The sequence below is a fragment of the Amblyomma mixtum genome, chromosome 7, assembly GCF_055824585.1.
Source record: "Amblyomma mixtum isolate Tamu chromosome 7, ASM5582458v1, whole genome shotgun sequence".
Taxonomy (NCBI): Eukaryota; Metazoa; Arthropoda; class Arachnida; order Ixodida; family Ixodidae; genus Amblyomma; species Amblyomma mixtum.
The window spans coordinates 141,506,660-141,534,321 of record NC_143018.1 but is presented as its reverse complement, the minus strand read 5'-3'; the positions used below and the strand labels follow the sequence as shown (position 1 = coordinate 141,534,321).

The following is a 27,662-nucleotide window of genomic DNA, read 5'->3' as shown; positions in this document are numbered from 1 at the left end:
GGATTCATTTATATTTAGCTTGTACCGCTCCAGTGTGGGCACTCACCATCCAAATATGGGACACTACGGTAGCATTCACGTACATTGATTTCGGTTTGAAAGTAGCCCAGGCATGCCGAATACTCAGGGGTCCTTCACGCACATTGGCGATTCGTTTTCGCTCTTATAGGGAGTTCTGGAGCACTTATCAAGTTTATAGGGCAAAGACCTAAGCCCACGAGGAAATTGCCACAGGAGACGAGTGTGACTGAGCATGTTTGAAAGAGCAAGTGTTCTGTAGTCTTCATGTGATACTGGAAGGCGCAGAAGTACGCGCAACAATGTGACAAGTACATCCGGGTGACACATTCAAAACAGTCCTTTTTATTTTTTCACAATCATTTGTCTACTCAGGCATATCCTTTTGGCGTGCTGCGAGCTCTATCTCGTGTTCCCCGTTGGCGTGCTGATCTCTGCTTTTTCTCGGCGCACTCCAAACGATCTTGTCCAGCCGACCGACAGGAGCCTCACACGCCAGGAAGAGCACAAGGGACAGCATGCAGCTCCATACAAATACCTGCACGCTCTCCGTCAGCTGCGGACAGAAGAGAACAGGAGGTTAAGTTCAACTCGCTTGGTGTGGCTTCAGTAATTATACCCATTCCTACAAGTAATGCCGTGAACATGGCCGCTAAGTAATGTGTCCTGCTTAGTAGACATTGTGGATCATTGTCCACGGCCGATAGCCTACTGTCTAAACATGGACAGAAGCGCAGACCGCAAAAAGGGTGTTTTTGTGTGACTGATTTATTGTCTGCCCGATTTATGAACGAAAACAATGCGCTTTCACAAATACTGTCTCAACATGACATATGTTATATTTTGCACTCGCTCGCTTGAACTGAACCCTTCACAGAACAGCATGGAACAAGGCCATCATTCTGTTTACCTGAATTCCGAAAGCTAGATCTGCATACACCGACCGCGGTGGCGCGTTTCGGTGGAGGCGGAACGCAAAAGGCGCCCGTGTTCTGTGCGATGTCGGTGCACGTTAAAGATCCCCAGGTGACCAAAATTATTCCCGAGACCTCCACTACGGCACCTCTTTCTCTCTTTCTTCATTCAATCCAACCTGCCTCCCTTCCCTTACGGCGTGGTTCAGGTACCCGCCGATATATGCGAGACAGATACTGCGCCATTTCCATTCCTCAGAAACCAATTTACCAATTTACCATACATATAATTAGTGGTTCTTTGATGTATACTGCAATTAAGTGTGCGGAAAGCTTAGGAACTGCATACGTTTGTTTCCTCCACGGTCTGCTTCATGCAGGCGACACAACAGAATGAAGCTCTTAGGCCACTACCTAGAGCACTGTTTGATTGCACTATCCAGCCTAGCTTACCGCCCTGCACACGCCCACTACCGCGTTCAGTGACTAGATCAGCCTTCAGTATTCGGTGTTTCGAGATTTGCGGGATCTGAGACACAGCAGGCACTGCTGTCATCACCATTGTCCGGAGACCATTGACAAGAGCCAAATTAGCAAGTCAACTGCGAGTGCTTGGCCGGCAAAAGATGTTAGCGTCGTGGCGTACCCCTTGCGAACAAGGCATGCCCTTTGCACCGCCTCAACCTCTTACTTTAACTAAATCCTTGGTCCGGCCTTTCACACTGCAATGCTGCTGTGTCGCCTGTGGCTGGTAGTGGCGTTTGCAAATGCCTGCTCCCGCTTAATCGCTATGGCTGACCCTCCTGCGTGTGAGAACTGCAGGTGCGACGAAACAATAGAGCACCTATTTTGTGACTGCCCTCGGTATGAGCGTTAGCGTGTGGGCCTGGCTGCAACGCTCCACCGCTTAGATCCTTGGTCCCCTTACTGAATCCGTGACTCTAAGTCATTGGACAAAACCCTCATCGCATAGGACAACTAGGAAGGCGCTTGTCAAGTTCTTGAAGGACTCAGGGCTGAATTCAAGGCTGTAAACTTTCAGTGTGTGCCCTGTGTACCGTTCGTAATGGCCTACGGACACGTGTAAAAGTGATGACCCATTCCTCTCTCCCCTTTCTACTTATCACTGCGTGCCCCTTCCCATGTTTAGGTTTAGGTTTATGGGCTTTAACGTCCCACAGTGACTCAGGCTACGAGGGACGCCGTAGTGATGGGCTTCGGAAATTTCGACCCCCTGGAGTTCATTAACGTGCACTGGCATCGCACAGTACACAGCCCTGTAGAATTTCGCTCTACGTGTAGGATAACATACTGGGCGCCGCGTAGTTAAGCTTCCTGCCTTTGCGTTCATATTTCTCTCTCTCTGTTCTTTCCCAGCTTCACCGTTCCACAATACCGGCATTAGCTACTCTTGGTTCCATTGCTGTAGCCTTGCCCAAAGTCCAGCCGTCCAGCTGCTTGCCTTTGTTCATCAATTTGGTTGGCGCGTCCCTTCTCCTATCCTCTCGATACCTGGCGCTCACTGTTAATGAATGTGCAGTACGCGTCACTTTAAGGATTTCTCATCCTTGAACTGCAGGGCTATATGGAGACGGCGTCTAACATAGCCTACGCTACGGCGTCCCTCATAGCCTGAGTCGCCTTGCAACGCAGAATTCCATAAACCCAAACTCAAACCGAACAGGGTCGTAACACCACATATTGTACCTCGGCGCAAGCTATTCGCATTTACTTTCAACTCTGCAACATTGATGGCGTTGTTTTCCCACAGCTCGAAACTAAAGAAAAAAAGTTGAGCATGGTGGCAATTGCCACCACCCTGTTTCAAAGGGGACGTCCGTCCGTCCGTCCGTCCGTCCGTCCGTCCGTCCGTCCGTCCGTCCGTCCGTCCGTCCGTCCGTCCGTCCGTCCGTCCGTCCGTCCGTCCGTTTATCCATCCGTCCGTCCATCCGTCCGTGCGTCACGGCAGTCAATTGAAATGCTTTATATAACAGAACCTCACTGTTATCGGGTCTCACTTCAAAATCTGCATACATATGATTACTCATGTACGCAAAAGTACACAGACATTTCAGTAATTCAAAGTCCACAACGCATTCACTAGGTCTACTTTTATTCACTCCGAACCAACGAGCATTCGCAACGTGTTCAGACTGATCTCGAAAAGACATTTGATTGTGATTCCGTTTTAGACCATGTGAACGTTGGTTCTGTTATCCGTGAGGGTGTAGGCCTGGCGTATCGAAACTGCACGACAAGGTTGATCGTTACCAAGAGTCTGGGGGCCTCCATTAGCGTGCTGCGTTCGGTGCGTCAGGGCGGCCCCCTCAGCCCTCTCTTATTTTGTATTCATATCGAAACACTGTGTATGAAAATAATAGGAAACAACGGTATTAATGGCGTTAGATTACAAGCAGCTGAAATTAAGCTGCTGGCTGTATTGCTTTCTCGTGCTCACATCGCGTCGTATACAATAATAACTTTATTCACAACAAGCATACATGATGCCGGAGGCCTGCGGAAAAATCTGTCACAATGGCAGCATGACAAGGCCACAGGCCCCCGCCCTGGCAACATCACACAGGGGTCAGAAAAATATATAACTAAACACAGAAATTCGCACTCGTTAGTTTGAGCACAGAGAGGGGAAAAACAAAACGACGGCTTTCAACGTTTCAGAAAACCGCGTTACAGGTCAAGAACTACAAGGTACATGTATTGAGATTGCACCATACATCGAAAAAAAAAATAAATAAATGAAAGTCAGAATTCACAATCAACAAAACAAGAGTTATTACATTGAAGCAGATAACCTATATAAAGCATAATTAGGAAAGAGAGCATAAAATTCCGACAAATGTTTTTCGCCGGAAATGAAACTACAACCAGAGAACCAGCGATATTAAGTTTATTTTTTTTCAATGACTAAAGTGATCACGAAGTTTTTTGAAAGTAATGTTCTCGGGTTCTATATTGTCCTTATGCAGTGCGTTTAACAATCTTGGAAGCCGGTTTTTTAGCATTTGCAAACCATACGTAGGTAATGTAAAGGCTTTTAGCGCAAAACGACTAAGAAAGGACGGGGATAGAACACAGACACAAAGGAGCGCGTTTGTGTCTGTCTCTGTCTGTTTGTGTCTCCTTTGTGTCTGTGTTATATCCCCGTCCTTTCTTAGTCGTTTTGTGCTAAAAGCCTTTACATTACCAAGATGAACCAACTCGCCCGGCAGAACGTGTTACTGAAACCATACGTAGTCCTGCACGTGTCGACTTGCCATCGCTCAAACTTTCGCGTGTTATATGTAGTGGAGTGAGTGTTTAGCTTTGCTAGGTGGCTTAAACATCACATATTATTCTTCACCTCTTTTTTATATTGTTTGCCGAGGCGATAGTCATATGTCTTAGTAGCAGGTAATACATTATATGCTGCAAATAAGGGTTCAGAGGGATAGCACATAGGAGCGTTTGAAACAACACGTAGGAACCTTTTTTGCAGAATATCAATTTTATGAAGATTTCCTTGTGTTGTAGAGGCCCAAACTAAATGGCAGTAGTTAAGTCTTGAACAAAATAAGGAATTATACAGTAACATCATTACATTACAGGGTAGTATACTTTTGTTTCGGTATATCAGTCCAACTACATGTGAGAGTTTCTTTGCTAAAGGTCTCGTGAAAAACAACACCTAATGTTTTAATACAAGGTACTATTTCAACTGGGGTTGAATTTAGTAAGACACTTTCATAGCCTTAGTCGCTTTGGGACGTCAAACCCCATAAAACCAACCAAACCAACTTTCATTTATTGCAATGCTTCTCTGTCTGGCGTGAAATAAAACTGCCTTTGTGTTTTGTACATTTATTTTTAAAAGGTTTTCTTCTGTCCACTATTTTATAGCTTAGCGAGAATTTCGTTAGCATGAAGAATTACTTGGTGGGTATTTCTTGTTGGCAGACTGAAATTCATTCGGTTTTTAGTGTGCGAGCGTGTGTCTCTTCTTCAGTCTTGTTATCTAGAGCAATTCCTTGTTCGTGAAATCATGCACCAACCTGGCTAAACGACCACAGTTCGCGAACAATGCAAGTAACTACATGAACAATTCCATTAAACTCTCAGACCGGACAGCTGGCATCGTTTCCGGTCAGTAAATGAACTGCGACCGAAACCAAAATACTTATGCATTGCGTCATTCTTGCGTCAATGATTTCTGGAACCGACTAGGGCTGATCACTCGTCGTATGACTCCAGTCACTCAGAAATCGCTAAGGGAGGGTTAGCAACTGCGGCGCTGTCCTCGGCTTTGGAGCGTTCATGTGGACGCCAAATGAGTAACAGCTTCCGCACTCAAATCGACAGGCTTCAGGAAGCCGGCTTTCCTGCAACACTCATCTCTGCTATCTGTGAAGCGCTGCTCCTGAGGTACAAAGCCAGTCCGAACGGCCTAAGCAACGTACCTTTTACGAAAGGGAGCTTGAGCGAACGTATTGTGGTCATTCCCTACACACAGGGGCTCTCCCGCAACCTCAAGAAAATAGAAGTAATAGAAGAAATAGAAGAGTTGTTTTCGGGCCAGAAAAGCTATTTCAATGTGCGCGAAGGTGAACAGATCAAGAAAGGAGCACAAGTGTGATGTGAGTTACCAGAAGCCGTACGCGTCTTGTGAGGTAGGCGTTGTGTACATGTTTTCTCTGTCATGTTGAAAAAGTCTATATTGGACAAACGGGTCGGTGCATCAATGAAAGCGCGATGGAGCGTGCAAGATTCGCCAACAACGCCTGCGGGGGACATTTGCCGCACCACTGCAAGCCCACCGGGTATGTATCGCGGTTGCATGGGTTTACCTTGGCCAGAAAGAGCGAGCAGTTAACAGGTGAAGTGCTGGGAGCTGTTGCACTCAAAGAGAGCAGAGAATCCTGCATCAGTACCGCATCCACAGTCCTCGCCGAAAGAGAGAAAAAAAACACCGTGGACAATTTCACACGTTTTAATGATCCACGAATTGCTTTATGACTAAGGATTGTTTTAGTTTTAAAGATTTTGAAGCGAAAACTTCACTAGGGACCTGGTGTTCGATCGCCGGGTGCCTAGTTTTGACCTTCAGCTCAGCTAGAGGTCAAACCATTAAAAAGAGAAAAAGAAATGGAATCAATATCCACGACTGAGGATCGACCTCGTGGCTGCGCGAACAGATGTCCTTTAAGGGCCGCTGAGCGGCACCACAAAGCTACCGCTTCCGCCAACACGCCTCGTGGTGATGATGATGCTGATGTTCTCAGGATTGTGTTAAACTGCACCACACTCTCACGCTGTGTGTTGGAGAGCGTCGTCTTCATCAACTTCCATCTGCTCCGTCCCGCGGAACTGCCTGCTCACCGTCGTCTTCTACGCAGCACAAATACGTGCTTTCACTCTGACTCTTATGTAGTAAACGTTCTCTGTAGTTGTTTTTTATTTTATTCTTGTTATATACTGGCCTGTTTTTTGGCCACTCTTGTTCCGTGCATCGATTTTAGTTTTTTAGCACTTAGTATTCCACTCGGTTTGGCGCTTTGCACCTCCAGCTTTTATACGTGTTTTTTTCCCTTGTTACTTCGTTTTTATCCGGTGATATTGACTACTAGTGTTTCATCGCGAGTGCGCTGTTTTTTCATGTTGCCTCCGCTGATATATTTTTTCGATACGAACCAATACACAAGATCAGATTCAGATCATCCTGCAGCTTCATAGAATTTCTCGAAATCTGCGCCAGCAATTTCTCCGGTGGTGCTTTGGCTATAGAAATGCTAGTCTAGGGTTAATGACTGCACACCTCTAAGTAATGAAGCGCACGCAACCGGAGGTGCTCGGTGGAAGAACTTACCTGGGAGAACACGCTCACGTACATCATCTCCCTCGAAGCAGTCCTCGAGACCATGTAGAAGACGAAGTGGATGAGGTACACGCCATAGGAAAGCCGGCTCAGAACAGCCAGTGGGGCGGCAGACAGCGTCTTCTGAATGACGCCTGCGTGAACAGACAAACGGTCTCCATTCTGCTGCTCCGCAGGCCATCGCTTCTAGTGCGAAAGCACTACTTCTCAAGGCCACACCGGTGCGAAGCTTGACCTTGAGGGTGACCTTAGCCAAGCCATTAATAAATAAATAAAAATTGCCGCAATTGGGATTCGAACCAACGGCGGCGCGAACAGATGAGCTTCGCTGGTCACTGCACGAGAGCACTATGCTATCGCCGCTTTTTTACAGCATGCTATTTATTACAATGATGCTATGTTTTATGCACATGAGCTATGTACAAACATTAAGAAGACAATGGGATATCGACACACGTAAGCAAACAAGCACGAGAAAAGAGTCAATTTGGAGCACGTAGATATCACATCATAACACAACGCTTCTAAACAACTAAGAACTATAAAAGAGGCAATGAACAACGCAGCATTAAGAGTGCGTACCACTCCGGTTCATACTCGGTCCGGGCATACAATTATTTTAGGTGTACAATCATTCTACAGAAATGGTCTTTGGCAGAAACAACCGATTCACAATGTCGGTCCATCATGCGTGTTTTCCACAGGCTGTGTAATCCAAGTAACAAATAACATACCTAAGGGTTCATCAACAAATGATAGCAGGAAAAACTCGCACAGAATTCGGCGTCAAATTAAGTTTTTTTTTCCAATATCCGTGGCATGATGTCCCAGGAGAGTATTGCAGCTTTAAAAGTTATGAAGCAATGCTCACTCCTTTCAGGAACATCACAAAGACGACAGTTAATCGCAGACAAGAAAATATCCTTTTCCTCTAGCCAAGTTTTAAATGTTAATGTATCAGTGTGCAGCTTAAAGAAAAATGTTTTTGTACATGACAAGAGTTGCATTTTGCCTACTCCAACCGATCACGCCTCGTATTAAACTGCAACACACTCGCGCGCTGTGCACATCGTCTTTACCTTTAATTAGTACTATATAAAAGTCATGCAGTCACATTTGTGCAATCACATGCGTGTTATCTGTCCTTTTTTTTATACTCATCGGCTTAAGCCTGTCAGCATCAGCATGCAATCGGCGCTCACCACCCCTTCCCGTGGCGCAGAGGAAAACGAAGGCTGCTACGGCGAAGGAAAACAGGATGCGGTCCCAGAAGGCCAGAGACACCTTGGCCAGGTCTCCGTGTTTCGTGCCGTTCGTCCAGTCAAACCGATAGAACACGCATGCAGCGCTGAAACCAATGACGACGACCCACAGCGCCGCTTCTGTGACCTGGATGGAGAAGATATTGCTGTGTTGGACTCCGTTTCCGTTCTGTGAGATTGGACTTTGGGAAAATTTTGTGGCCCATCATGCCCCCGAGACTTAGTTAAAGAAGTATAAATGCTTCCGATTGATGCTTGTTGTTGTGACTGTAGGACGGATGAAAAGGAAAGTGCGAGGGCCTGCCCACTGGCTCCAGCCGAGCCACCGCCGCTGCCGCATGCAGATAGAGGAGAGCTAAAAGACAGAGTGAAAGAAGAGACGCTCGTCGCAATAACCGCGTCCGCCGAAGCGCTGGCTGAAACAACAGATACCCCTAAGATCTCCCCGGTCCCTTGATGCTTACAGGCAACATGTAACGTGCCGTCACAAGTACGAAAAACTAGCACAGCTTCTCCGAATACTCTGCCCACGGCCGGCAGCGGTCCGGTAGTTCGATGAAAAATCCACCGGTTCGATTTGCTGCTGGTGTATTTTATTGCCGCAAATTACATTTGCACTTAAGAGGGCGCGCCGTGAACAACTGGAGAGACGACTGGTATAAACGAGCGAACAGGAGGGGAAAGCGAACGCGCCGAGAACATACGGCTACTGCGTGATAATCCAACAAGGGGAAGCGGCGGCGGCACTGCCACACGCATACTCTCCATAATCTCGCTAACGAAAATGACCGCCGCGGCTGCCTAACACGTCTAGCCGCTACTCTACGTTCCAATTAATAGACACATTAAGTTGGCAACAACAGTTTTTTTTAGATTGCGTAATTCAGTCGGTACCACGATGTTCGCTATTTAGATGAAACTTAGGCTTAAAAGCGGCACTCACGCAGCGTCTTTCAGATCAAGGTCCTGTTAAGTAAAAATATATTCTTTTCCAACAATTTAAATGCTTTTCCGAGCTCTGAGTCGCTGCTTTTTTATATAGTGTTTTGTGCGATCGTTATTGACTGCACTGTGATGGACGGCATGGGATTAACACGGAATGATAAACCCATTTTCTATTATTTTATACTGAGGTGGCAACGCTATTCCTTATGCTGTCTGCCGTCATCTCTCTCTACCCCATATATAGTTCACCCAGCTCATGCAAGCAGTTGCCTTTATTTTTCTTTGTAAAATCAGCACATGCACTACGCACGCTTTACCACGCCTTCCGTTTTTTTTTGTACCTCCATCAAGAAGAGTTGACATTGCTAAAGGCGCTTTAGGTGTTTCTGTCAGTGTCGAACCGGAACCGAACCAAAACCTGAAACCGGAACCGAACCCGTATATTTGTACCGAACCCATTTTTTCCCGCCATCTTGGAGCTGAATCGCAACGGGAAAAATTCAAAGGAACCGTTCCGAACCGGTTCGGGACTCGGTTCAACCCCGCTTTTTTTGCAACCCGGAATACTTGTATTTCTTTTTTACACAAAATGAGATGTACTCGCTCGTGAATTTATCCGCCCAAAAGCTGTCTTTGTTACAGAATGCGAAAATGGCATCTAGGCAACAACAAAACTGAAGGACGTCTGGTGTCTAGGAATAAATTTAACTGGCGCTTCTGTAATGCGCTTTCGGCAATTCTAAAGCGGTGTAGTCCAGAATGATGTGAAATTTTTGGTTTATTAGACTCTCTTCCTTTTATATGTTTACGTATGCGTTGGATCAAACTGTTCGCCCTGCTCTAACTCATAAATAGGGTTGTTCGTTTTCGGGTAAAAGTCGATTTTACCCGATTTTTGCACCCCGAAAGTGTTCCTAAAATATCGGGTAAAACCCGATTTTTCCCGATTTCTGAAACAATTGTGCCCATGGAATTGCTGTGCCTCCAATAGGCGCGCAGGCGAGAGGCGGCCAAAGCAGCCGACAGACAGACAATCGTTGACTGCAGGTAAAAGTGATCGGGCGAAAGCTGTTTTGTCTATGTTAGCTTAGAGCAGTGCCATATTAGTAAAAATTGTTGTGAAGAATTTTGCACCAAAATCTCCACAAAATGGGACTGCACTTTGAAACGGAACGTCTCAGACAAAGAAGAAAACCAGTTGACATTGTGGAAACTGGGAGCCGTACTCGATCCGTTCCAGAAGCGGCTGCTGAGTCAGTCGTGTGATGACTACCGACCTCTCTTTATGGACGATGTAGGCTCGCTTCGCGAGGAGTTTAAGCAGTACTTGCTGGAAGCAAGCCCCACAAATGAAGGTGTTGAAGTGATGGACTATTGGAACGACGCAACTGTGTGTTACCCAAGGCTAGCAAATGAAGCGTTGTCATTGCTGTGCCTAGCTAATCGCAGCTGTGACGTTGAGCGAACGTTCTCTCAGCTAAGGTACCTGCAGAGACCAGACAGGTCTCGGATGGAAACCGAGATGTTGTGCATGCAGATGATTATGTATGTTAATAAGGACGTGTAGAACATCAATGACCAGCCCTCGTGAATAAAATGTTTCTTTTCTCAAAACTGACCGATGCCTCTCTCTGCGAGTAATAATTAATTACCAAAGGAACGCCAAATTTTGCAATACTATACTTTCTTGAAAGCAGCCCAAAATATAGCCCTAATTGTTAACCTCCGATTAGAGAAAATCGAAATAATTATTAGTTTGCGAATTTAACCCGATAAAACCCGAATTTCGAAGTTTTTCCACGAAAAACCCGATTTCTCCCCTATTATCAAGCCGAAAAATAAAGCCCGATTTTTACCCCCCGAATTTAAAAAAATATAAAACCCGAAAACGAGTAACCCTACTCATAAAGTACCTAGTGAGAACAGCCTCCTTTTCTTTGTGTCATGTACTATAACTATACGAAACATAGATACAACGACCAAATCACATTGTTCTACATTTACATTCGGTGGCATTCGTTGTCTTAGACAGCAGACACTACGAGGGGGTACCCAAAAGAAACCGGACTAAACTTTTTGGTCGGCAAAGCTTCTGTGGTACCGCGTTTTGCCACTAGGAGCGCATAGAACGAACATTCCAGAGTCAGTAAGCCGAGTGCCGTCGTTGAAGGAGCTCAGACTAGTTCAGGCAGAGTTTTAGAGTGACGACTGTTTTGTGTGAATGTCGTTTTTGCAATGGCTGATTTTCGTGAACAGCGTGCGCCGGTGAAATTCTCATTTTTGCTCGGAAAAAGTTGAATGGAAACTCTTGAAATATTAAGAAAGACGTACAAGGACAATGCTATGGGGACAACTCAAGTGTTCCTGAATAGAATCCTGAGTCAAAGCAACAATCGTGCCAATGGAAAACTTCAAATTCACCTCGCCTCAAGAAAGCTCGTCAGGTGAAACCAAACTTCAAAACAATGCTGATTTGTTTTTTCGACGTGAGAGGAGTCGTCTATTGAGAATTTGTTCCGCAGGGTCAGACAGTTAGCCAGGCTTTCTACTTGGATGTTTTGAAAAGATTGGGCAACAGTGTGCGGTGGAAGCGGCCAGATTTGTGGCGGTCGGGTGACTGGTTTTTCCATCATGGCAATGCCCCTGCTCACACAGCCCTGTCTTTACGACAATTTTGGACCAAAAATGGCATGACCCCTATTCCTCAACCCTCATACTCTCCTGACCTTGCCCCGTGCTACTTTCTTTGTTTCCTAGAATGAAAAAATAGGTGAATGGAAAGCGTTTCGCTGATGTTGCTGAGGTGAAGAAAAAAACGACGGAGGCACTGTCAAGCATCACAAAAGATGAATTTAAACAATGTTTTCAAAAATGGAATGAAAGATTCGACAAGCGTATCATTGCAAGTGGGGAATACTTTGAAGGAGATTGAAGGTCTGTGCTTAAAATATGAACAAATAAGTTCAAACAAAAATAAGTCTGGTTTCTTTTGGGTACCCCCTCGTATATAATGATAAAGCAAACAAGAGAGGGGGGATGAGGCGCTCGTTATAAATATGAGAGAAGCCAACAGCCACAGAAACCAAGGGACACAGGGATTTTAATTAATTTATTTATTTTGTGCGGTTGTTCGATTAAGAATATTACTGAATATGTTACCGCTTAAAGCTAATTGATTAGAAAAGCATAAGAAAAAATGGCTGAGGCTTAACTTAGTTAAGCCTGGAGAATGCGAAGCATCATCGTGTCGCGTAATTTGGAGGCGCACAACCACAGCGACGACGCGAGGTGGGCCCCCGTTTCTCCACTGTCGTGACGTCATCGTGTCACGTGGTGCGACGTCATGTATCACGTGATTTGGAGGCGCACAACCACAGCGACGGCGCGAGGTGGGCGCCCGTTTCTCCACTGTCGTGACGTCATTGTGTCACGTGGTGTGACGTCATGTATCACGTGATTTGGAGGCGCACAACCACAGCGACGGCGCGAGGTGGGCACCCGTTTCTCTACTGTCGTGACGTCATCGTGTCACGTGGTGTGACGTCATGTATCACGTGATTTGGAGGCGCATAACCACGGTGAAGGGCTGAAGTGGTAGCTAAAGTAGTATGCTTCGCATAAAAACAACCACATGCCGCCGGTGGGATCCGAACCCACGACGTCCGAATTACGCGTCCGGTGCTCTACCGCTGAGCTAAGGCGACGGCTGTCAATTCTTCTCCTTTCGGGGGTATTTATGTTTACAGATAACCTAACCTTGGGAGTGTTCACCAGCGCCACCCACGCTCGTAAGCGGCGGACGTAGCACGTCCTGAGTTACCGCTGATGTGACGTAGAACGTCATCGAACGGCGAGAGTGGAAGCTGTGTGAGAACCCTCTTATGCTTCCTATGGCGTCAAGGCTGCCAGAACCGAGGCCCTCGCTAAGCAATTAATTGCTTAGCGAGGGCCTCAAAGACACAAACAACAGGACTGGCACTGTTGTTTGTGTTTTCTCTGCTGCCACTGTTTTTGCGCTGTATATTATTTTCCTTAAGATGAGCCACCGACTAGCCCATACCAAAATTTTGATCGATTGCATGTAGTACGCTCGCCAAAGAAGAATAAACCTTCCAATCTCTGCTGCGTTACGTATGCAAAGAGGTGAGAACACTAAAACCTGCTTTATATTTTTCTGGTGGCGACTAGCAGCCGCCTTCGCGAGGAATGACAACGGTTTACAAAGCAGTATATAGGCACACTGTCTGGGGAAAATTTCCTGTGACGTTTCCCATGCAAAACACGCTTCTAGATAAGACAGCAGTGACGTGCCGCTCTCCAACATTGCGCCACCCGCTCAGTGCTTTGGGCGATTGACATCAGCCATTTAGAAGGTGAGCGGACTTCCTGCTGCAATAATTATGCCAGGTTCATTATTGGAGAGGACACTTAAGCTCCGCCTCGTGAGTATAGCGTGATACGGTTAATGGATTAATGCCGATATATGCGGAATAATTCACTCTCGACTTTAATTCATAGATCCCTGGGAGTCCTCATACCAGTCCTGGCACAGCGATGCAGCGGTTAAGCGATGCGCCACTGCCATGCGATGGCAGGTGCTGCACCCATAGTTTCTTACTGTTACCTAGAGGGAAAGCTGGCAACTCGTCTATGGGAGTTTGCATGGAGGACCCTCGAGACCACTTCAGCCACCATGGGCGCTCAAAGCATCATGGGGCGGTGAGCTACCGACTGCAGAACCACAACTTTTGGCCAAAAAATAGTAGAAAAATAAAGCTGTCCGGTAACTACGAATGTCCTAACATTGAATATTCTGTCTGTAAATTGCAACAAGCGAGCAGAAAAGCATGTAAATGCAAAGTTCGCCAAAAATAAGAGATATCTAGCTTTCCTATTGGCCAAGTAACGAACACTACAAAAACTGATATTTCGTAATGAACCGGCGCACTTTTAAAAGGAAATATGTTTAAAAAAAATGTTGTTGCTTAAACACTATAAGAGGTTTTTAAAGGCATTTCGGAAGAGTGAAACCTGTTATTGGCGTCGTGTATCGTTGCGTTTTCACTACTATGGCTTTTGCACGCTGCGTTCGCGCGAAAGTCGTCTGCGCACACGCGAACAGCGTTTTCGGAATGAGACATTTTAGTAGTGCCATTCCATTTTCCCGAAAAAATACTACTGTCCCGCAACAAGTAGATCATCAGCCCATGATGCTTTGAGCGTCCATGGTGGCTGAAGTGCAGCGCTGCCAGCTTTCTCTCCTGGTAAGAGTAAGAAACTTTATGCTGCCACCGGTGGAGACACCGCGCCCTTGGTTTCTCTTTCCGGGCGACCTCTTGCGACCAATCATTAATTTAACTGCTAGCTGCCACGGTGGTCAGCTTACTCACAATCCGGTGGGCATATCGTGATGACACCACATGGTCACGTGACCTAGGTCCTAGGTGGCTTCTCCGGGGGTATTTTCCGCTCACAACGCGTACGCCGACGACGACGATGGCGCCGGACCAGAACGGGAGAGCCTTAACGCTATAGTGTTTAACGGCCAGTTAGAATACAAAGAGCCCAGTATTCTCAGAGTAATGTTTTTTTTCATTTACCAAGTAAATTTTTGGACACTTTCGACGGTCGGGCCTGGCAACATGCTACATTATCAGCTGACGAGGACACCTACATAAAGCACTCGGATTTCACCGCCCCCTTGGGCCACGGCACTGCTCACGAAATGCCTCGCCACTCACCGTTCCTGCTGTTCCAGGTTGGTTATTACGAGTGTTCTTGTTACCGTGATGATGATGTCTGTCTTGTAGCAGTGTCGTGGCCACCCCATATTCTGAAACGTTTCCGCTCGGCGGCAGTGTACATTTGGCGCATTTTGGTCCTGGGTGGGGACGTTGAAACAAACCCAGGCCCTATGACGAAGGGCCAAGAGGAAAAGCTCGAACTGGTATATGAAACTGTTCAAAGGCTTGAGATGAACCACACGAATATTCTCGAAAGTGTTAACAAGATTCTTACAATTCATATTGGCTTGCAAAATGAAATGAAGACTTTAAACGATCGTGTGCATGAACTTGAACTTAAAATCGAGTCTATTCCAGTTCTTCAAAGTGACTTACAGTCTTTAGCTACCCGTGTGCAGGAACTGGAACTTAAAAAACAGTCAGTGCCTACCACAGTATCTGCCACGAGTTGTACACACGATGTATCCAACATTCAAGTAAAACTTGACGACCTGGAAAATCGTTCCCGCCGGTCTAACATTCTTTTTTATGGTGTTCAGGACGCTGATGAATCTGAAACTTGGGAAGACTCTGAGCGTCTTGTGAACGAATTCTGTTCTAGCAAACTTGGTATCACGTTGTCTTCCTTAGCCCGTGCTCACCGCATAGGCCGTTTTTCTCAGGAAAAAAAGAGACCCATCATTGCAAAGCTGTTCAACGAAAAAGAAGTCGAAACGCTTATGAGTAAGGGCTATAAACTCAAAAATACCGATTTCAGCATTTCACGAGATTACTCGAAAACGGTTCGTGAGAAACGCAGCCAACTGTGGAAGTATGCCAAATCAGTAAAGAAAGAAGGGGACAAGGTCCGTTTGTCTTTTGATAAACTGCTTATCAATGGTGTCTCGTATTTCTGGGATGATCAAACCAGTAGCGCCGTGCGCGTGTCCCTTGCCTGACGCATCCCTTCCAGTTCTCGTAAAGTGGCTGGCAAACCACCCGGGCGGCCAAACGCGCAGCGTTGCTCCAATTACGATGTCAGTTTTCTGTACACTAACATAAGGAGTGTTCTTTCTAAAAACGTAGCTCTTTCTTCTTTAATTGATTCATGCTGCTCCTCGGTCATCGCGCTTACCGAGACTTGGTTAAATGACATGGTTCCTGATGATGTCATTTTCGCCTGTGACTCCGAATTCAACATATTTCGTTGTGACCGCACGGGCCGTAGAGGTGGCGGTGTTCTTCTGGCTGTCAATAAAGTGCTCACTGCTGTGCCTATCGAGGTCACGTCGTACATAGAATCGGTATGGGTTCGGTTGAGTTGTGGTCCCACGGTCGCCATCATTGGCGTCATTTACCGCCCTCCGGACATGAATTCTTCATTCGCAATTCAGTTTTCTAATTTACTAAGCGATCTTACTTGTCGTTTCCCGAATTCAAGCTTACTTTTACTTGGTGACTTTAACTTTCCGGCTATTAACTGGTCGTCTTTAACAGCTCCTGCCAATGATCCCGAAGCTCAGGCTTTCCTCCAGTCCTGTCTCGATTTCTCTTTGCAACAACTTATTTCTGAACCTACGCGTCGTTCCGCCACTACAGCCAATATTCTCGATCTTATCTTGACAAGTGATCCTTACCTTTGCTCCAACATTGCGCTCTTAGAAGGCCTTTCCGACCATTCCATAATCACGGGTAACCTGAATTTTGTGTCCCATAAAAAGGTAACTCGTACTAAACAAATAAGGTGCTACAACCGAGCAAACTTCGGCGAAATAAACGCTCAGTTGTCAGTCTTTGCTGATCATTTTCTTCACGATTTTTCGTCACGCTCCGTGGAAACGAACTGGAACCTGTTCAGCGTGAAACTGGCTACTCTCATTGACAGATTCATACCCGTCATCAGTATCCCTTGCACTAACACAGCGCCTTGGTTTAATAGGCATCTACGTCGCCTTAATAACAAGAAAAAGCGCCTTTACAGACAAGCCGACAAGAACAGACACTCCGAATCTTGGCAACGGTACAAACTATGTGATAAGGAATATCAGTCTGAGTTGATATCTGCACGTAGGCACTTCTTCACACACGATCTACCGGCAATGCTAACAAACAATCCACGGAAGTTCTGGCAGATAATAAACCCCGCTAATCATCCTGACATTACTCTTACTAACGCGGAAGGCAGCAGTGTTCCAGTGGCCGAATGCGCCGAACTTTTCAATAACGCATTCACATCCGTTTTTACCCGTGAAGATCTCCCTCTACCTCCTATTTCTGTCAGCACTTCTAATACATCAATGTCCGAAATATTTATCAGTGAGACCGGTATCTTATCCTTACTAGGGAAGCTTAAAACAACATCAGCATCAGATCACCTTGGCTTTAATAACAAAAAACTCAAAAATTCATCTGATGGTATTCATCGCATCTTGTCCGCTATTTTTTCACAATCTCTATCATCAGGCGTGATTCCGCTGGACTGGCGCCTAGCTAAAATTGTGCCAATTTTCAAGTCTGGCGATCGTTCCTCACCACTAAATTACCGACCCATTTCATTAACTAGCACTGTTTGCAAACTTCTTGAACACGCAATTCACTCGCAGGTAATTAACTATCTTGAAGAACATAACATTATCTTTAAATATCAACATGGGTTCCGCAAAGGCTACTCTTGCGAAACGCAACTTGCCGGATTCATTCAAGACATACATTCATCGATTGATGCTGGCATTCAAGTAGACTCCATATTTCTTGATTTTTCTAAAGCTTTCGACAGAGTACCACACAACCGGTTATTAATGAAACTAGCACGGCTTAATATTAACCCTCTTGTCATTGCATGGGTTAAAGATTTTCTCTTTTCCAGGTCTCAATTTACAACTGTCAATAACCACAATTCGTCTTTCAGCCAAGTACACTCTGGCGTCCCACAAGGAAGTGTGCTTGGCCCCTTACTTTTCCTAATATTTATCAACGATTTACCGGATTCCATTTCTTCCAATATCAGACTTTTTGCTGATGATTGTGTAATTTATCGCAAAATTTATTCTAACACCGATTGCCAATCCCTTCAATCTGACCTGGATTCAGTAACAGCATGGTGCTCAACCTGGCTTATGCAACTTAATCATTCAAAAACTAAATTGATGTCTTTTACTAACCGAATGTCTCGAATTCAAACAGCATACTCCTTAAATAATACCTCACTCGAGCTAGTCACCACGTGTAAGTACTTAGGACTTCACCTTCATTCAGACTTAGCATGGAACCACCATATTAACCTTATGCTTGCATCTGCTAATCGGTCATTAGGTCTCCTAAAACATAACCTAAAGCATGCTCCTCCTCACCTCCGTGCTCATGCCTATACCACTTTAATTCGACCTAAAATTGAATATGCCTCGGCTATTTGGGACCCTTACCAATCTTACCTAATAAATAACATTGAATCATTGCAGAACCGCGCCGTTCGTTTTATTTACTCCGATTATTCACGTAACACCAGCGTCACAGCCTTAAAGAAACGCGCAGGTCTCCAGGATTTATGTCTCCGCCGTAAAATTGCACGACTGTCACTTTTTCATAAACTTTATCATCATCCATCACTTCATAACGACTTTTTTTCTTTGCCTACTTCGATTTTTGACCACCGCGATCATCCCTTTAAAGTTAGACGTTTCACGTGCAGAACATTTATCTATGCGCATTCATTCTTACCACGCACAATATCTGACTGGAACACTCTGCCTTCACATATCGCAACCACCACTGATCCTGATAAATATTTTAAACTTATATCTTCAATAACTACTGCTTAACTCTTCGCATACATTGTTATTTTATTTGTTCATGGCTTCCTTTTTTGCAGGGTTTGTGACTAAAAAGATTCATTGTATTAGTGTTCTGTTTGTATAATTTTAATAATGCAGTAATCTTCGTTCTTTGCCGCGCTGCCACTCTTTTGATTCTTTTGCTTACTTATATGTCATGCAAAGTGTCTTATTTGTGCTTTTGATTGATTCTTTTGCTTACTTATTTCATCCAGTGTGTCTTATTTGTGCTTTTGTTGTTTGTTTCATATTTGTGGTTTTTCTTTTATTCTGTTCAATTGCCTGTGCCCCCCCCCCCTATGTAATACCCTCTCGAGGGCCTTTAGGGGTATTCTGTATAAAATAAAAAAAAATAAATAAATCTCGAGCACACAAGAGGAAATTTTCAAAAAATTCTTAAACAATTTTTCTGAACAGGCATTTTAAAGGAACAAATGTCCACAGCATTTGTTGTCTTCAGGCAATTGTCTGTACTTTCTCTGAATACTGATCTAAAGTGCACTGCCTAAACTAGAACACTGCCTTTGCAGACATGCACTGGCTTGTGGACCGGACGTACAGGGTGATATCCGCAAATAAAGACCTCAGAATCGGAATCGAAGGAAGTTTTGTTCATTCTATTGTGCAAACCTTTATTTATTCACTCATATGACTGCCTTTTCTTGCCTATAACGTACTGATAGCTTTCAAGTAATGGGCTTACCTTGGAAATTTTCTCGCTCTTGAACTTTTTCACCGCGTAGAAGGTGATGCAACCGCTGAAGTAGCAAACAGCGTGGTAGGTGGGAAGCATGTAGACTCTGGTCGCCATCTTGAAGTAGTCACTAGAAATCATTAGAATAATCGAATAGTTAATCAGCGACCTGCTTGGTCCACAGAGCTCGCAAGGACGCTTGCAATATGTAGCTTTTTCGTGCGTTTTAAATCAAATTAAATTCAGTTCATTCTCAACATCAGAACACACTGGAATTCCTACATTATCGTTTTTTCACGAGAGGTACAGGCGCCAATTTAAACAAGTGGTCGCGCGCGAATTTCATGAATCTGTTGAGATATATGTGAACAGAGTACCCGGACTGTGCAGCAGTCAATGCATTACTAAGAGCAGAAACTAGGAACAAGTTCTACGCCTGGACAGATGTGGCATTTCAGCTCCTGGATAGCTGACACAAGGCTGTTGTTTCTTTCCGAATCTGTTAAACATTACTTAACATTGCTTCACATTGATTTTTACACTCACAGTTCTGCTTTGCCTAAGTCCTCCATCGTGCTTTGAAGTTTGTCCCCTAAGTTACACAGTAAGGGGATGCAATCAGCAAATCGGGCTGTACAACATTTTTAATTTACTTCTATCCCCAACATCTATTACCACTGCAGTTTTCTAAATACCTCCCGTAAACATCTTGAAAACAAAACAGCGCAACAAGACGACGGACGAGAGAAGACACACCACAAGCGTTGATTTGCAACATTCTCGCTGAAATTTCTTCCCGGTGCAAGAACAAAGAACCCGTGCTTGTTAAATAACGTGGGGGCGAGGACGGAGCCATGCGGTACACCGCGGTTGGAGGTAAAGTGATAAAAAGGCTTCGCATGGACACGTACGCTGAAGGTTCTGTTTCTTAAAGATGAGTGAATTGAAAGGAGAAAGCGATGCGGGAGACCGAGATCTTCAAGGGTGCCAACAATTGCGGAGGGAAGGACGTTGTCATAGGCCTTTGTGATTTCATTAGCGATCACCGTACAAACAAGATGACTATGGGGTCAGACGAAGACAAGTCCCCTTGTCGAAACGTTGGCTCAAGCAACCTGAGGTTTTCCCCTCCCTTGTTCATTTTGTGATCGCCAAGGACCATCTACCGCACCCTCTCTCTCCTATGGGGAGAATGGTTAAGTACTTCCGCAGCCAGAACAGCAAGACCATCGTCTGTTCCAATGTGAGAGAAAATTCCTTCTGTACGCTTCCTTGCGTATGCCGACGACATAACCTTGTGGTCTTGTCATCCAGATGCGTCTGTGCAGCACTCGGCGCTCCAGCAAGCGCTAGATGCCTTTACATCACGCCTACCCCCTTTGGGTCTGACCCTCTCGTGTAATAAATCCTGTTTCATTCGCACTGGAAACAGAAATGGCTTACGGAAAGCAGCCCCTTTTACCTTCACGGAAGATAATTCTCCAATTCCTCAAGTAGAAAGTGTACTTGAATTAGAGAAAAAATAGCGCAAACCATGCACACCACTAGAAAGGAACGAGGACGAGACGCGAGCGCTATTTTTTCTCTAATTCAAGTGTGCACCAACTAGCCCAAAAAGAGGTGTTAATGTAGGAAGTGTGCGTGTACTAGGTCTTCTACTTCATACATCTGGGACTGGGACTCCGTTGCTAAACGCGACCCTTAAATCGGCTCACGCTACTCTCGGTCTGATTCGACGCATAGCTACGCGCTCTGGCGGAGCGCGTTTTGATACTGCCCGTCAGCTCGTGCGATCCATCCTCCAGTCGCGGATAGTGCACCAGGCCCAAATTCATCGCCTCAACCGTCGACAGTGGGACTCCCTTGAACCAATCAATCGGGAGGCTATGCGTGCCATAACTTATCTTCCTCGTATCACACCCATACCAATTCTGCAAGAGTACGCTCAACTTAATACATTAAGCGAAATCATCGACCAGCGTGAGGCAAACAGAGCACGCAAGATGTCGCTTCAGCTTCATCGTTAACAGTATCTTCCTCCATAGTCATACTGTCAACTCAAAGACAATCGCTCCTCTGGTTTGACTTCGATGTCAGCCGCGAATCTTCCACCAGGGTGCATAATATACACTGATGCGTCACACACAGCACTGCAGGGAGTTACCGCAGTTTACAGTCCCTCCCATCCTCATCTTAACTCGCGCGCAACAAACATACAGTGCGGATACTTGCTCCTCTCTTGCCTTGGAGCTTCAAGCAATACGCATTGCCCTTGTTTCCCTTCCACTCGTACCCACTTTCGATATTGTTCACATTTACACCGACTCCCTTGCCGCCCTTAAGCAGCTTAAGGCTGTCCGGCGCACATTCCAAGTTACACAATCCATTCACCAACTTTGCACAAAATACTCCTGTCCTGTGCGTATACATTGGATTTGCAGGCATGCCCAGGATCCGCATTATATTAATGTGGATGCAATGACACACCTTGACACATCCGATATCCTGCCACCTTCCCCTCTTCCCTCAGATCAGTTCCTGTCCCATGTTTCCGAGAAACAGGCTTTGCGTCAGCGAACACGCGCTCTAATTCCTCCGCGTTCGTACCCTCTCCCCCGTAGTGTCACTCGGGAGGAGGAGGTATCTGTGCGCCGGATACGGGCAGGAGCGGCTCTGATTCCTTCTGTGCGTCATCGGTGGCGTGACAAACGTTTCGAAGTGACTGACAAGTGTCCCCATTGTGGTGCTGCGCCAGACCAGTGTGACGAAAAACACTTGCTGTGGACTTGCCCGGCTACAGCTTCCGTGAGATGACGTCTCCTAAAGAAGGTAGGCCTGCGATGGGACGTTGCAGGCGACTATCGCAAGTGGGCTCATGATAATCGCTTTATCGTGAACTTTTGCCACTTTTTAAGCGAGGCTTGTTTACACTCCTTCTTATAACTTTCTTTCCCTTTTACATTATGCCTAATGGCAAACATCTCGAATGAAAATAAAAAAACCGTGATTGTCAGAAAGAAGAGGTCTTATGCCTTCGGCCACCAAGTGGCTGACAATTCCCTTTACCCGTCCTGATGGTTCTGGTCTTGTTGGAGAGATGGCACAGATTAAGAGGTTAAGGAAAGTCCGTTTTCCTGATGCACGCTGGCTCATATTTTTGAGTGAATCTTAGGAAAGATGGGATCCACGAGGTGGCGCAGCCCACATAGCACGGCTGCTTCACGAACTCCGTTTTTTCGGTCGGTACCATCGCACCACGGATTCTTTCAGTCTTGCCGATTCCCGACGTTCCAAGAAATCCGTCGACACCTTTCTTATGAAGGCCGGTCTGTTTACGAAATCGAAGCGGCGCCACGTCGCTCTAAGCCTATGGACGCCATTTCAGTCCGCCGAACTTAGCAAGCCATGCCTCCTCCAGCTGCGTCTGCATCAGATGCGCCTGATGCATGCATGTCTCCGTCGCCGCTCGCTCGGACGCTCTCGCCTCGGCTAGCAGCGCTGCTGCCTGCCACACCGCCGCTTTCTACAGAATCGGCTCCTGCCCCTAAGGACATGAAACACTGCTTGGTTAACCCGCAGTTTCTGCCCCCCCCCACCCCCCCCCCCCCCCCACACACACAAACAAGATCTGGACCCTCCTATAGATTTTGTTCGTTCTCCGGTAACTGGCTGGGAGACCATCGGTGCTTCCCGTAAGGCCGCCAATGCTGCTTGCTCACGCCTGAAAACGATCTAGGTGGGCCTCCAGCTTCCTCCTGGCAACTTACCTCTACTACTCAGCCTTTTGACCTCCTTAAGACCAGCATCAAGGCTGCCAATCTCTCGGAGCACACCTGTACCGACCTCACCCTTCCGACCAAGGCAGTCCAGAACCTGGTCATCCTCAAGACCCACTCACATCTCACTGCCAACCTTCCCCTGCACATCACCCACATCAACCTTGGCGGTGAGCTCGTCAGCGTTCGACACTACCCTGTCAAATCTTTCCTCTCCTGCCGTGGCGTCATTCATGGCGTTGAGCGCGCCTCTCCACTGTCCATCTCATGAAGGATCTTGGGACGTACACTGCCGACAATCACCGCGCGAATGATGGGGTGATGGACTCACTACCTTCAACGGTACTCTCATCTCTCATATCGTCTATTTTCGTAGCACCGCGTTTTCTCTGTCGCCCTCACAAACGCCGTGTTCCTGCATGCACCCGCTGTCTTGAGATAGGCCACCGCGTACACCAATGTTGATGTGCGCCGGTAAGTGCCCTAAGAGCACGTCTTTTATCCGCCCGCCTCCCACTGTCTACGAGTGCATGCAGCCCTGGTGCCTGCATTGTCAAACTAACACGCTACCTTCGCTCTTACCTATCTAAACTATAAGCAGAAAAATAAGTAGTGTGGTAAGAACGCCTACCAACAGCGTGTCACACCCTACCAGGCCTCAAAGTTGCCTCCTCCGCCGAGCCCCCTACCGTGCGCCTATCTTCCTCGCACTGAGGACACGGTATACTCCCCCCGCGGCTCGTACGCGGCACTAGCACACACACCCTCTTGGTCTCAACACAAAGTCCAATTATGACCACCTCGTCAGTCTTCAACACGCAAGATTCCCACGCCGGGTTACTCCCTCCAGTCGTCTCCACGGTCTCTCGTCTCCTCTGTGCTCTACACAAGAACTCTTCCGCGACCTCGAACTTCATGTAGTTAGTCTCGAGCTGGCCATCCGCCTCCTCAAACAAGACCTCAACTCCATGGATCGCCGCGATGCTCTCGAGGCTCGCAGGGATCACATTCTCACCACTATTCATTCAAAATTTCTTAACATGATGACCATCCTTGCACATTGTCTGGCCCAACCATCTAAACTTGACCGTCGCCTCCAACGGCATGAGGAGGCTACCACCCAGCTCGGTGCCAAATTCAATCGCCTTGACACTCACGTCAATGTCCAGCTCGCACGCATCCTGGCAATGATTTGCACCCTTCATGCTTCCATGCAAACCATCACAGACTCTCTTCCCCCACCCGCCAATAAACGCGATGGTTCGCCCCATCGCGATTCCCCTATCTAAATTTCATTATGGAGGACCTCAGTATCATTCAGTGAAACTGTCGCAACCTCACTACTAACCGCACTTTAATGTACAGAGGGCAAAACGCTTGTCTACAGCACGTTCTGGGCGTGTTTCGGGCTGAACACGCGACATCTAGCCATAGCATTTGGTTAGGCCTGGGTGTAAGCATGTGCAGTTAAACTCATAGGATTTCATCCTCATTTTTTGCCTTCCTGCTCGCAGCGGCTTTGGGAGCTGCGGAACACGCAGTTAGGTTGTTCTAGACGTGTTTTGCCCTCTGTACCTATATCTTCATACTCTACCCTTCCTGCCCCACTTTCTCTTCATCCAGGAAACTCGCTCTTATAGCATTGTTCCTGGCTACTGGGTGTTTCACTCAAAATCTTCTACCTCTCTTCTATCTGCGTTCGGCGTCACCTCTCAGTTGCGCCCCTAGACATTCCCTCCTCCCTTCAGTCCTATCTGGTGGGGTTCTGTTTTATGTTCCTCAAGCTCACGTCAGCCTGGATCTCTTGCCCTTCTATAACCCTTTTACACACACCACATACTTCACGACCTTGGGTAAATTTCATTCCACATTTCCCTCTCATACGGCTCTAATTCTCTCAGGCGACTTTAATGCCTTCCATACTCCACGCCATGGCTCAGCAGGCTCACCTCACCCTCTTCAACATCCCCACAGGCCGAGTGCCGGCTCCCGGCGCTGCACAACCCCTGACCTTTTTTACTGCTCTGGTCGCACTTCTAAGAGGCCGCCCAATGCAGATGCCTTTCTCAATGACCCTACATGATTCCTATCTCTGTCCCTCTTCGAATCCCCACCCTTAAGCAGTGAATTCAGCATACTTACTCGAATATCTTTCACTCTCTCTCCTTCACGTCCTATGAAGAGTGGACACACGCCCTTCTTCAAAGCGACCTCATTATCTACCCTCACGGAGTCTGCTGCGTGTCCCACTTCTCACCCATACCCCCATCTCATCCGGCTCCGGAAGCGCCGCGAGAAGCTTCTCTAGACAGCAAGACTCCAACCCCGCATCCTCTAACTCCGTACCTCGCTTTTCCAGCTCTAAGACAATGTCTTGGAATTTTGTGCGGCCCTCGAGGCTTCTCGTTGGACTGCCCTATGCAATGATCTTGACTCGGCGCTTGATCAGAATTCGACATGGAGCCTTTTCCGAGCACTGCTCGGTACCAGCTCCACCCCTGCTCTAACCCTCGTTAAAGCCCTGGTCACACAGTCCTCTGACGAGGTCTTCGCCACATTTGCGGATCTTTACATCCCCCCTCTGTTCTCCTCCCCTTACCCTGACTACACAGGCTCCTAGGAGAGCAACCTCGACGACCCTTTCACACTCCGCGACGCGGCACTCCTCGTTAACGCCACTCGACCTGCTCCCGGTGAAGACGATGTCACTTATTCCGTTTTCCGCAACCTTCCTGACAACGCCAAGGAACACCTGACCTACCTCTATAACGCCGCATGGGAAGAATGTTCCCTGCCCTCATCCTGGATTTCCTCACTTATCTCCCTCATTCCTAAACACGGCAAGCGGCCCACCTTTACCAGTCTCAGTCACATTTGTCTTACTTCTTGCGTCAGCAAGATATTAAATTAATGGAGCTCACTAGGCTTGGCCGACATTTGGAGAATTCTAACTCGCTTCCTCACACCCCCAGCGGCTTTCGTCCCCACGTTTCTACCCAAGACCTCTTTCTCAACCTTCAGCGTAGCTTGTTCGTCTGAGGCAACTCTCGAATTTATGTCCTTGTCACATTCGATATCCGCAAGGCATTCGCTATGTCTCTCATGACCACTTCCTTTCCTACCTCTCTAACACCAACTGTGGCTTCCGCATTTATAACTACGCTTATGATTTCCTTTCTAACCGCAAGACACGTTTCCGGGTATCTTACCTAACATCTACGCCTCATCGTCTCACTCGGGGTACCACTGAAGGCGCCGTTCTTTCACCTACCGTTTTTAGTACTGCTGTGGCTCCTCTCGCCGTTCAATTGTTATTCATTACCTGTGTTCATCAGTTGTTTTATGCCGACGACATCGCACTGTGGTGCTCGCGCGGCTCTTCTCGTCATTTTCAAGACACCTTTCAGCAGTGCGTGGATCTGATCTCTCCTCCTTCCTTGACCAGGCAGGCCTTCCTCCCGCTCTCAACAAGTCCGCAATAGTTGAAAGCCAATCTGCCTATCAACGAGCTCACAACTCACTGATCTCGCTTACCCTGGCCAGTTCCTGGGTCCGCAAAGTTTCTCAGTCCGCGTTCTTGGCAAGCCTTTGCATGCCGCCAAGAACTTGTAGGGTCTCCATGTAGCTGTTTCTAACTGTCACACTGTCACTCACCTGCTTCGCCGTGTCGTGAGGCGGTCTTTCGGCCTGCAGGAAGCGCACGCATGTTGACTGGCTCATGCACTGGCTCCAAACAAAATTTGTTACTTCGTTCCTTGTTTCTCCTTCACCCAGACCCAGCTGAACACTCTCGCCAGTGCTCTCCACGACCTCTATGATGCTGCTCTCAGCCTCCCCATAACCACTTCGAGCGATAAACGTTTTGCCACTGGTCTGGTCCATGTTTTTGGCACTCTTCTTTCCCGTCACCGCAATCGGCAAGTCGTTCGCCTCTCAAGTACAGCTCAAGGGCGCGGGCATCTCAACCAGGATACTGCTGCCCCCATCCGTACGGTCCCTCTTCTTATTCCCTCCACTCCGGAGGCATCTAACGTCTTCCCCGCAATATGTCACCAGTCCTGCATGCTGGCCACCGACATCCTGCTGCCTGTCATCATGTTCACCCGTTCAATACTGATGGAGTGGCGTACATGAGTGCCTTTTACGTTGCTCCTCGCTGCTAGGGCAGCCACGACCTCTTTCATCCTGTTCTTTCTACCCCTGTTACACTAGAGGTCCGTTATTACCCCCCCTTGACATCCTTTCGTTTGAGGTTCTGCTCTCCATCATTCTTGCCACTCGACCTTTTCATTCGCTCCCGCCTGTACTTAACTATATCACTTACACTGACTCCCAGGCAGCTATTTGTTCCGTTCAATTGAGGACACTCCCACCAAATCTGTCCACGGAACTTGAGGCCGCACTTGCGTCACTGCAGCCTTGCCCCGTCTTCCTTTATGCATCCCTGAACATTTGTGGATTGACGGCAATGAGCTGGCTAACCCGCTCGCCCGTGAAACCCTTACCCGGGCACAATTGATACCCTGGCCGAGGACCTCGGAGGGCGGGTCGAGACTATTCCTTCGCGCTGCCATCAAAGAGTATTACAACGCTTTCTGCCTTGACTGTAAACTCTACCCCGATCCTTATTC

At 47.0% G+C, this 27,662-nt stretch overlaps 1 protein-coding gene across 1 annotated transcript in view; it reads right to left on the bottom strand.

Annotated features, from left to right (window-relative positions):
- Positions 1-385: 385 nt before the first annotated feature.
- Positions 386-27,662, bottom strand: part of LOC149337736 (nose resistant to fluoxetine protein 6-like) — a 114,840-nt gene continuing 87,563 nt past the window's right edge. The window contains exons 12-15 of the mRNA XM_089554940.1: positions 19,265-19,385; positions 8,004-8,190; positions 6,793-6,935; positions 386-574 (exon numbers count right to left, since the gene is read on the bottom strand). Coding sequence (XP_089411066.1) covers positions 386-574; positions 6,793-6,935; positions 8,004-8,190; positions 19,265-19,385 — 640 coding nt within the window. The remainder of the gene's footprint in view (positions 575-6,792; positions 6,936-8,003; positions 8,191-19,264; positions 19,386-27,662) is intronic.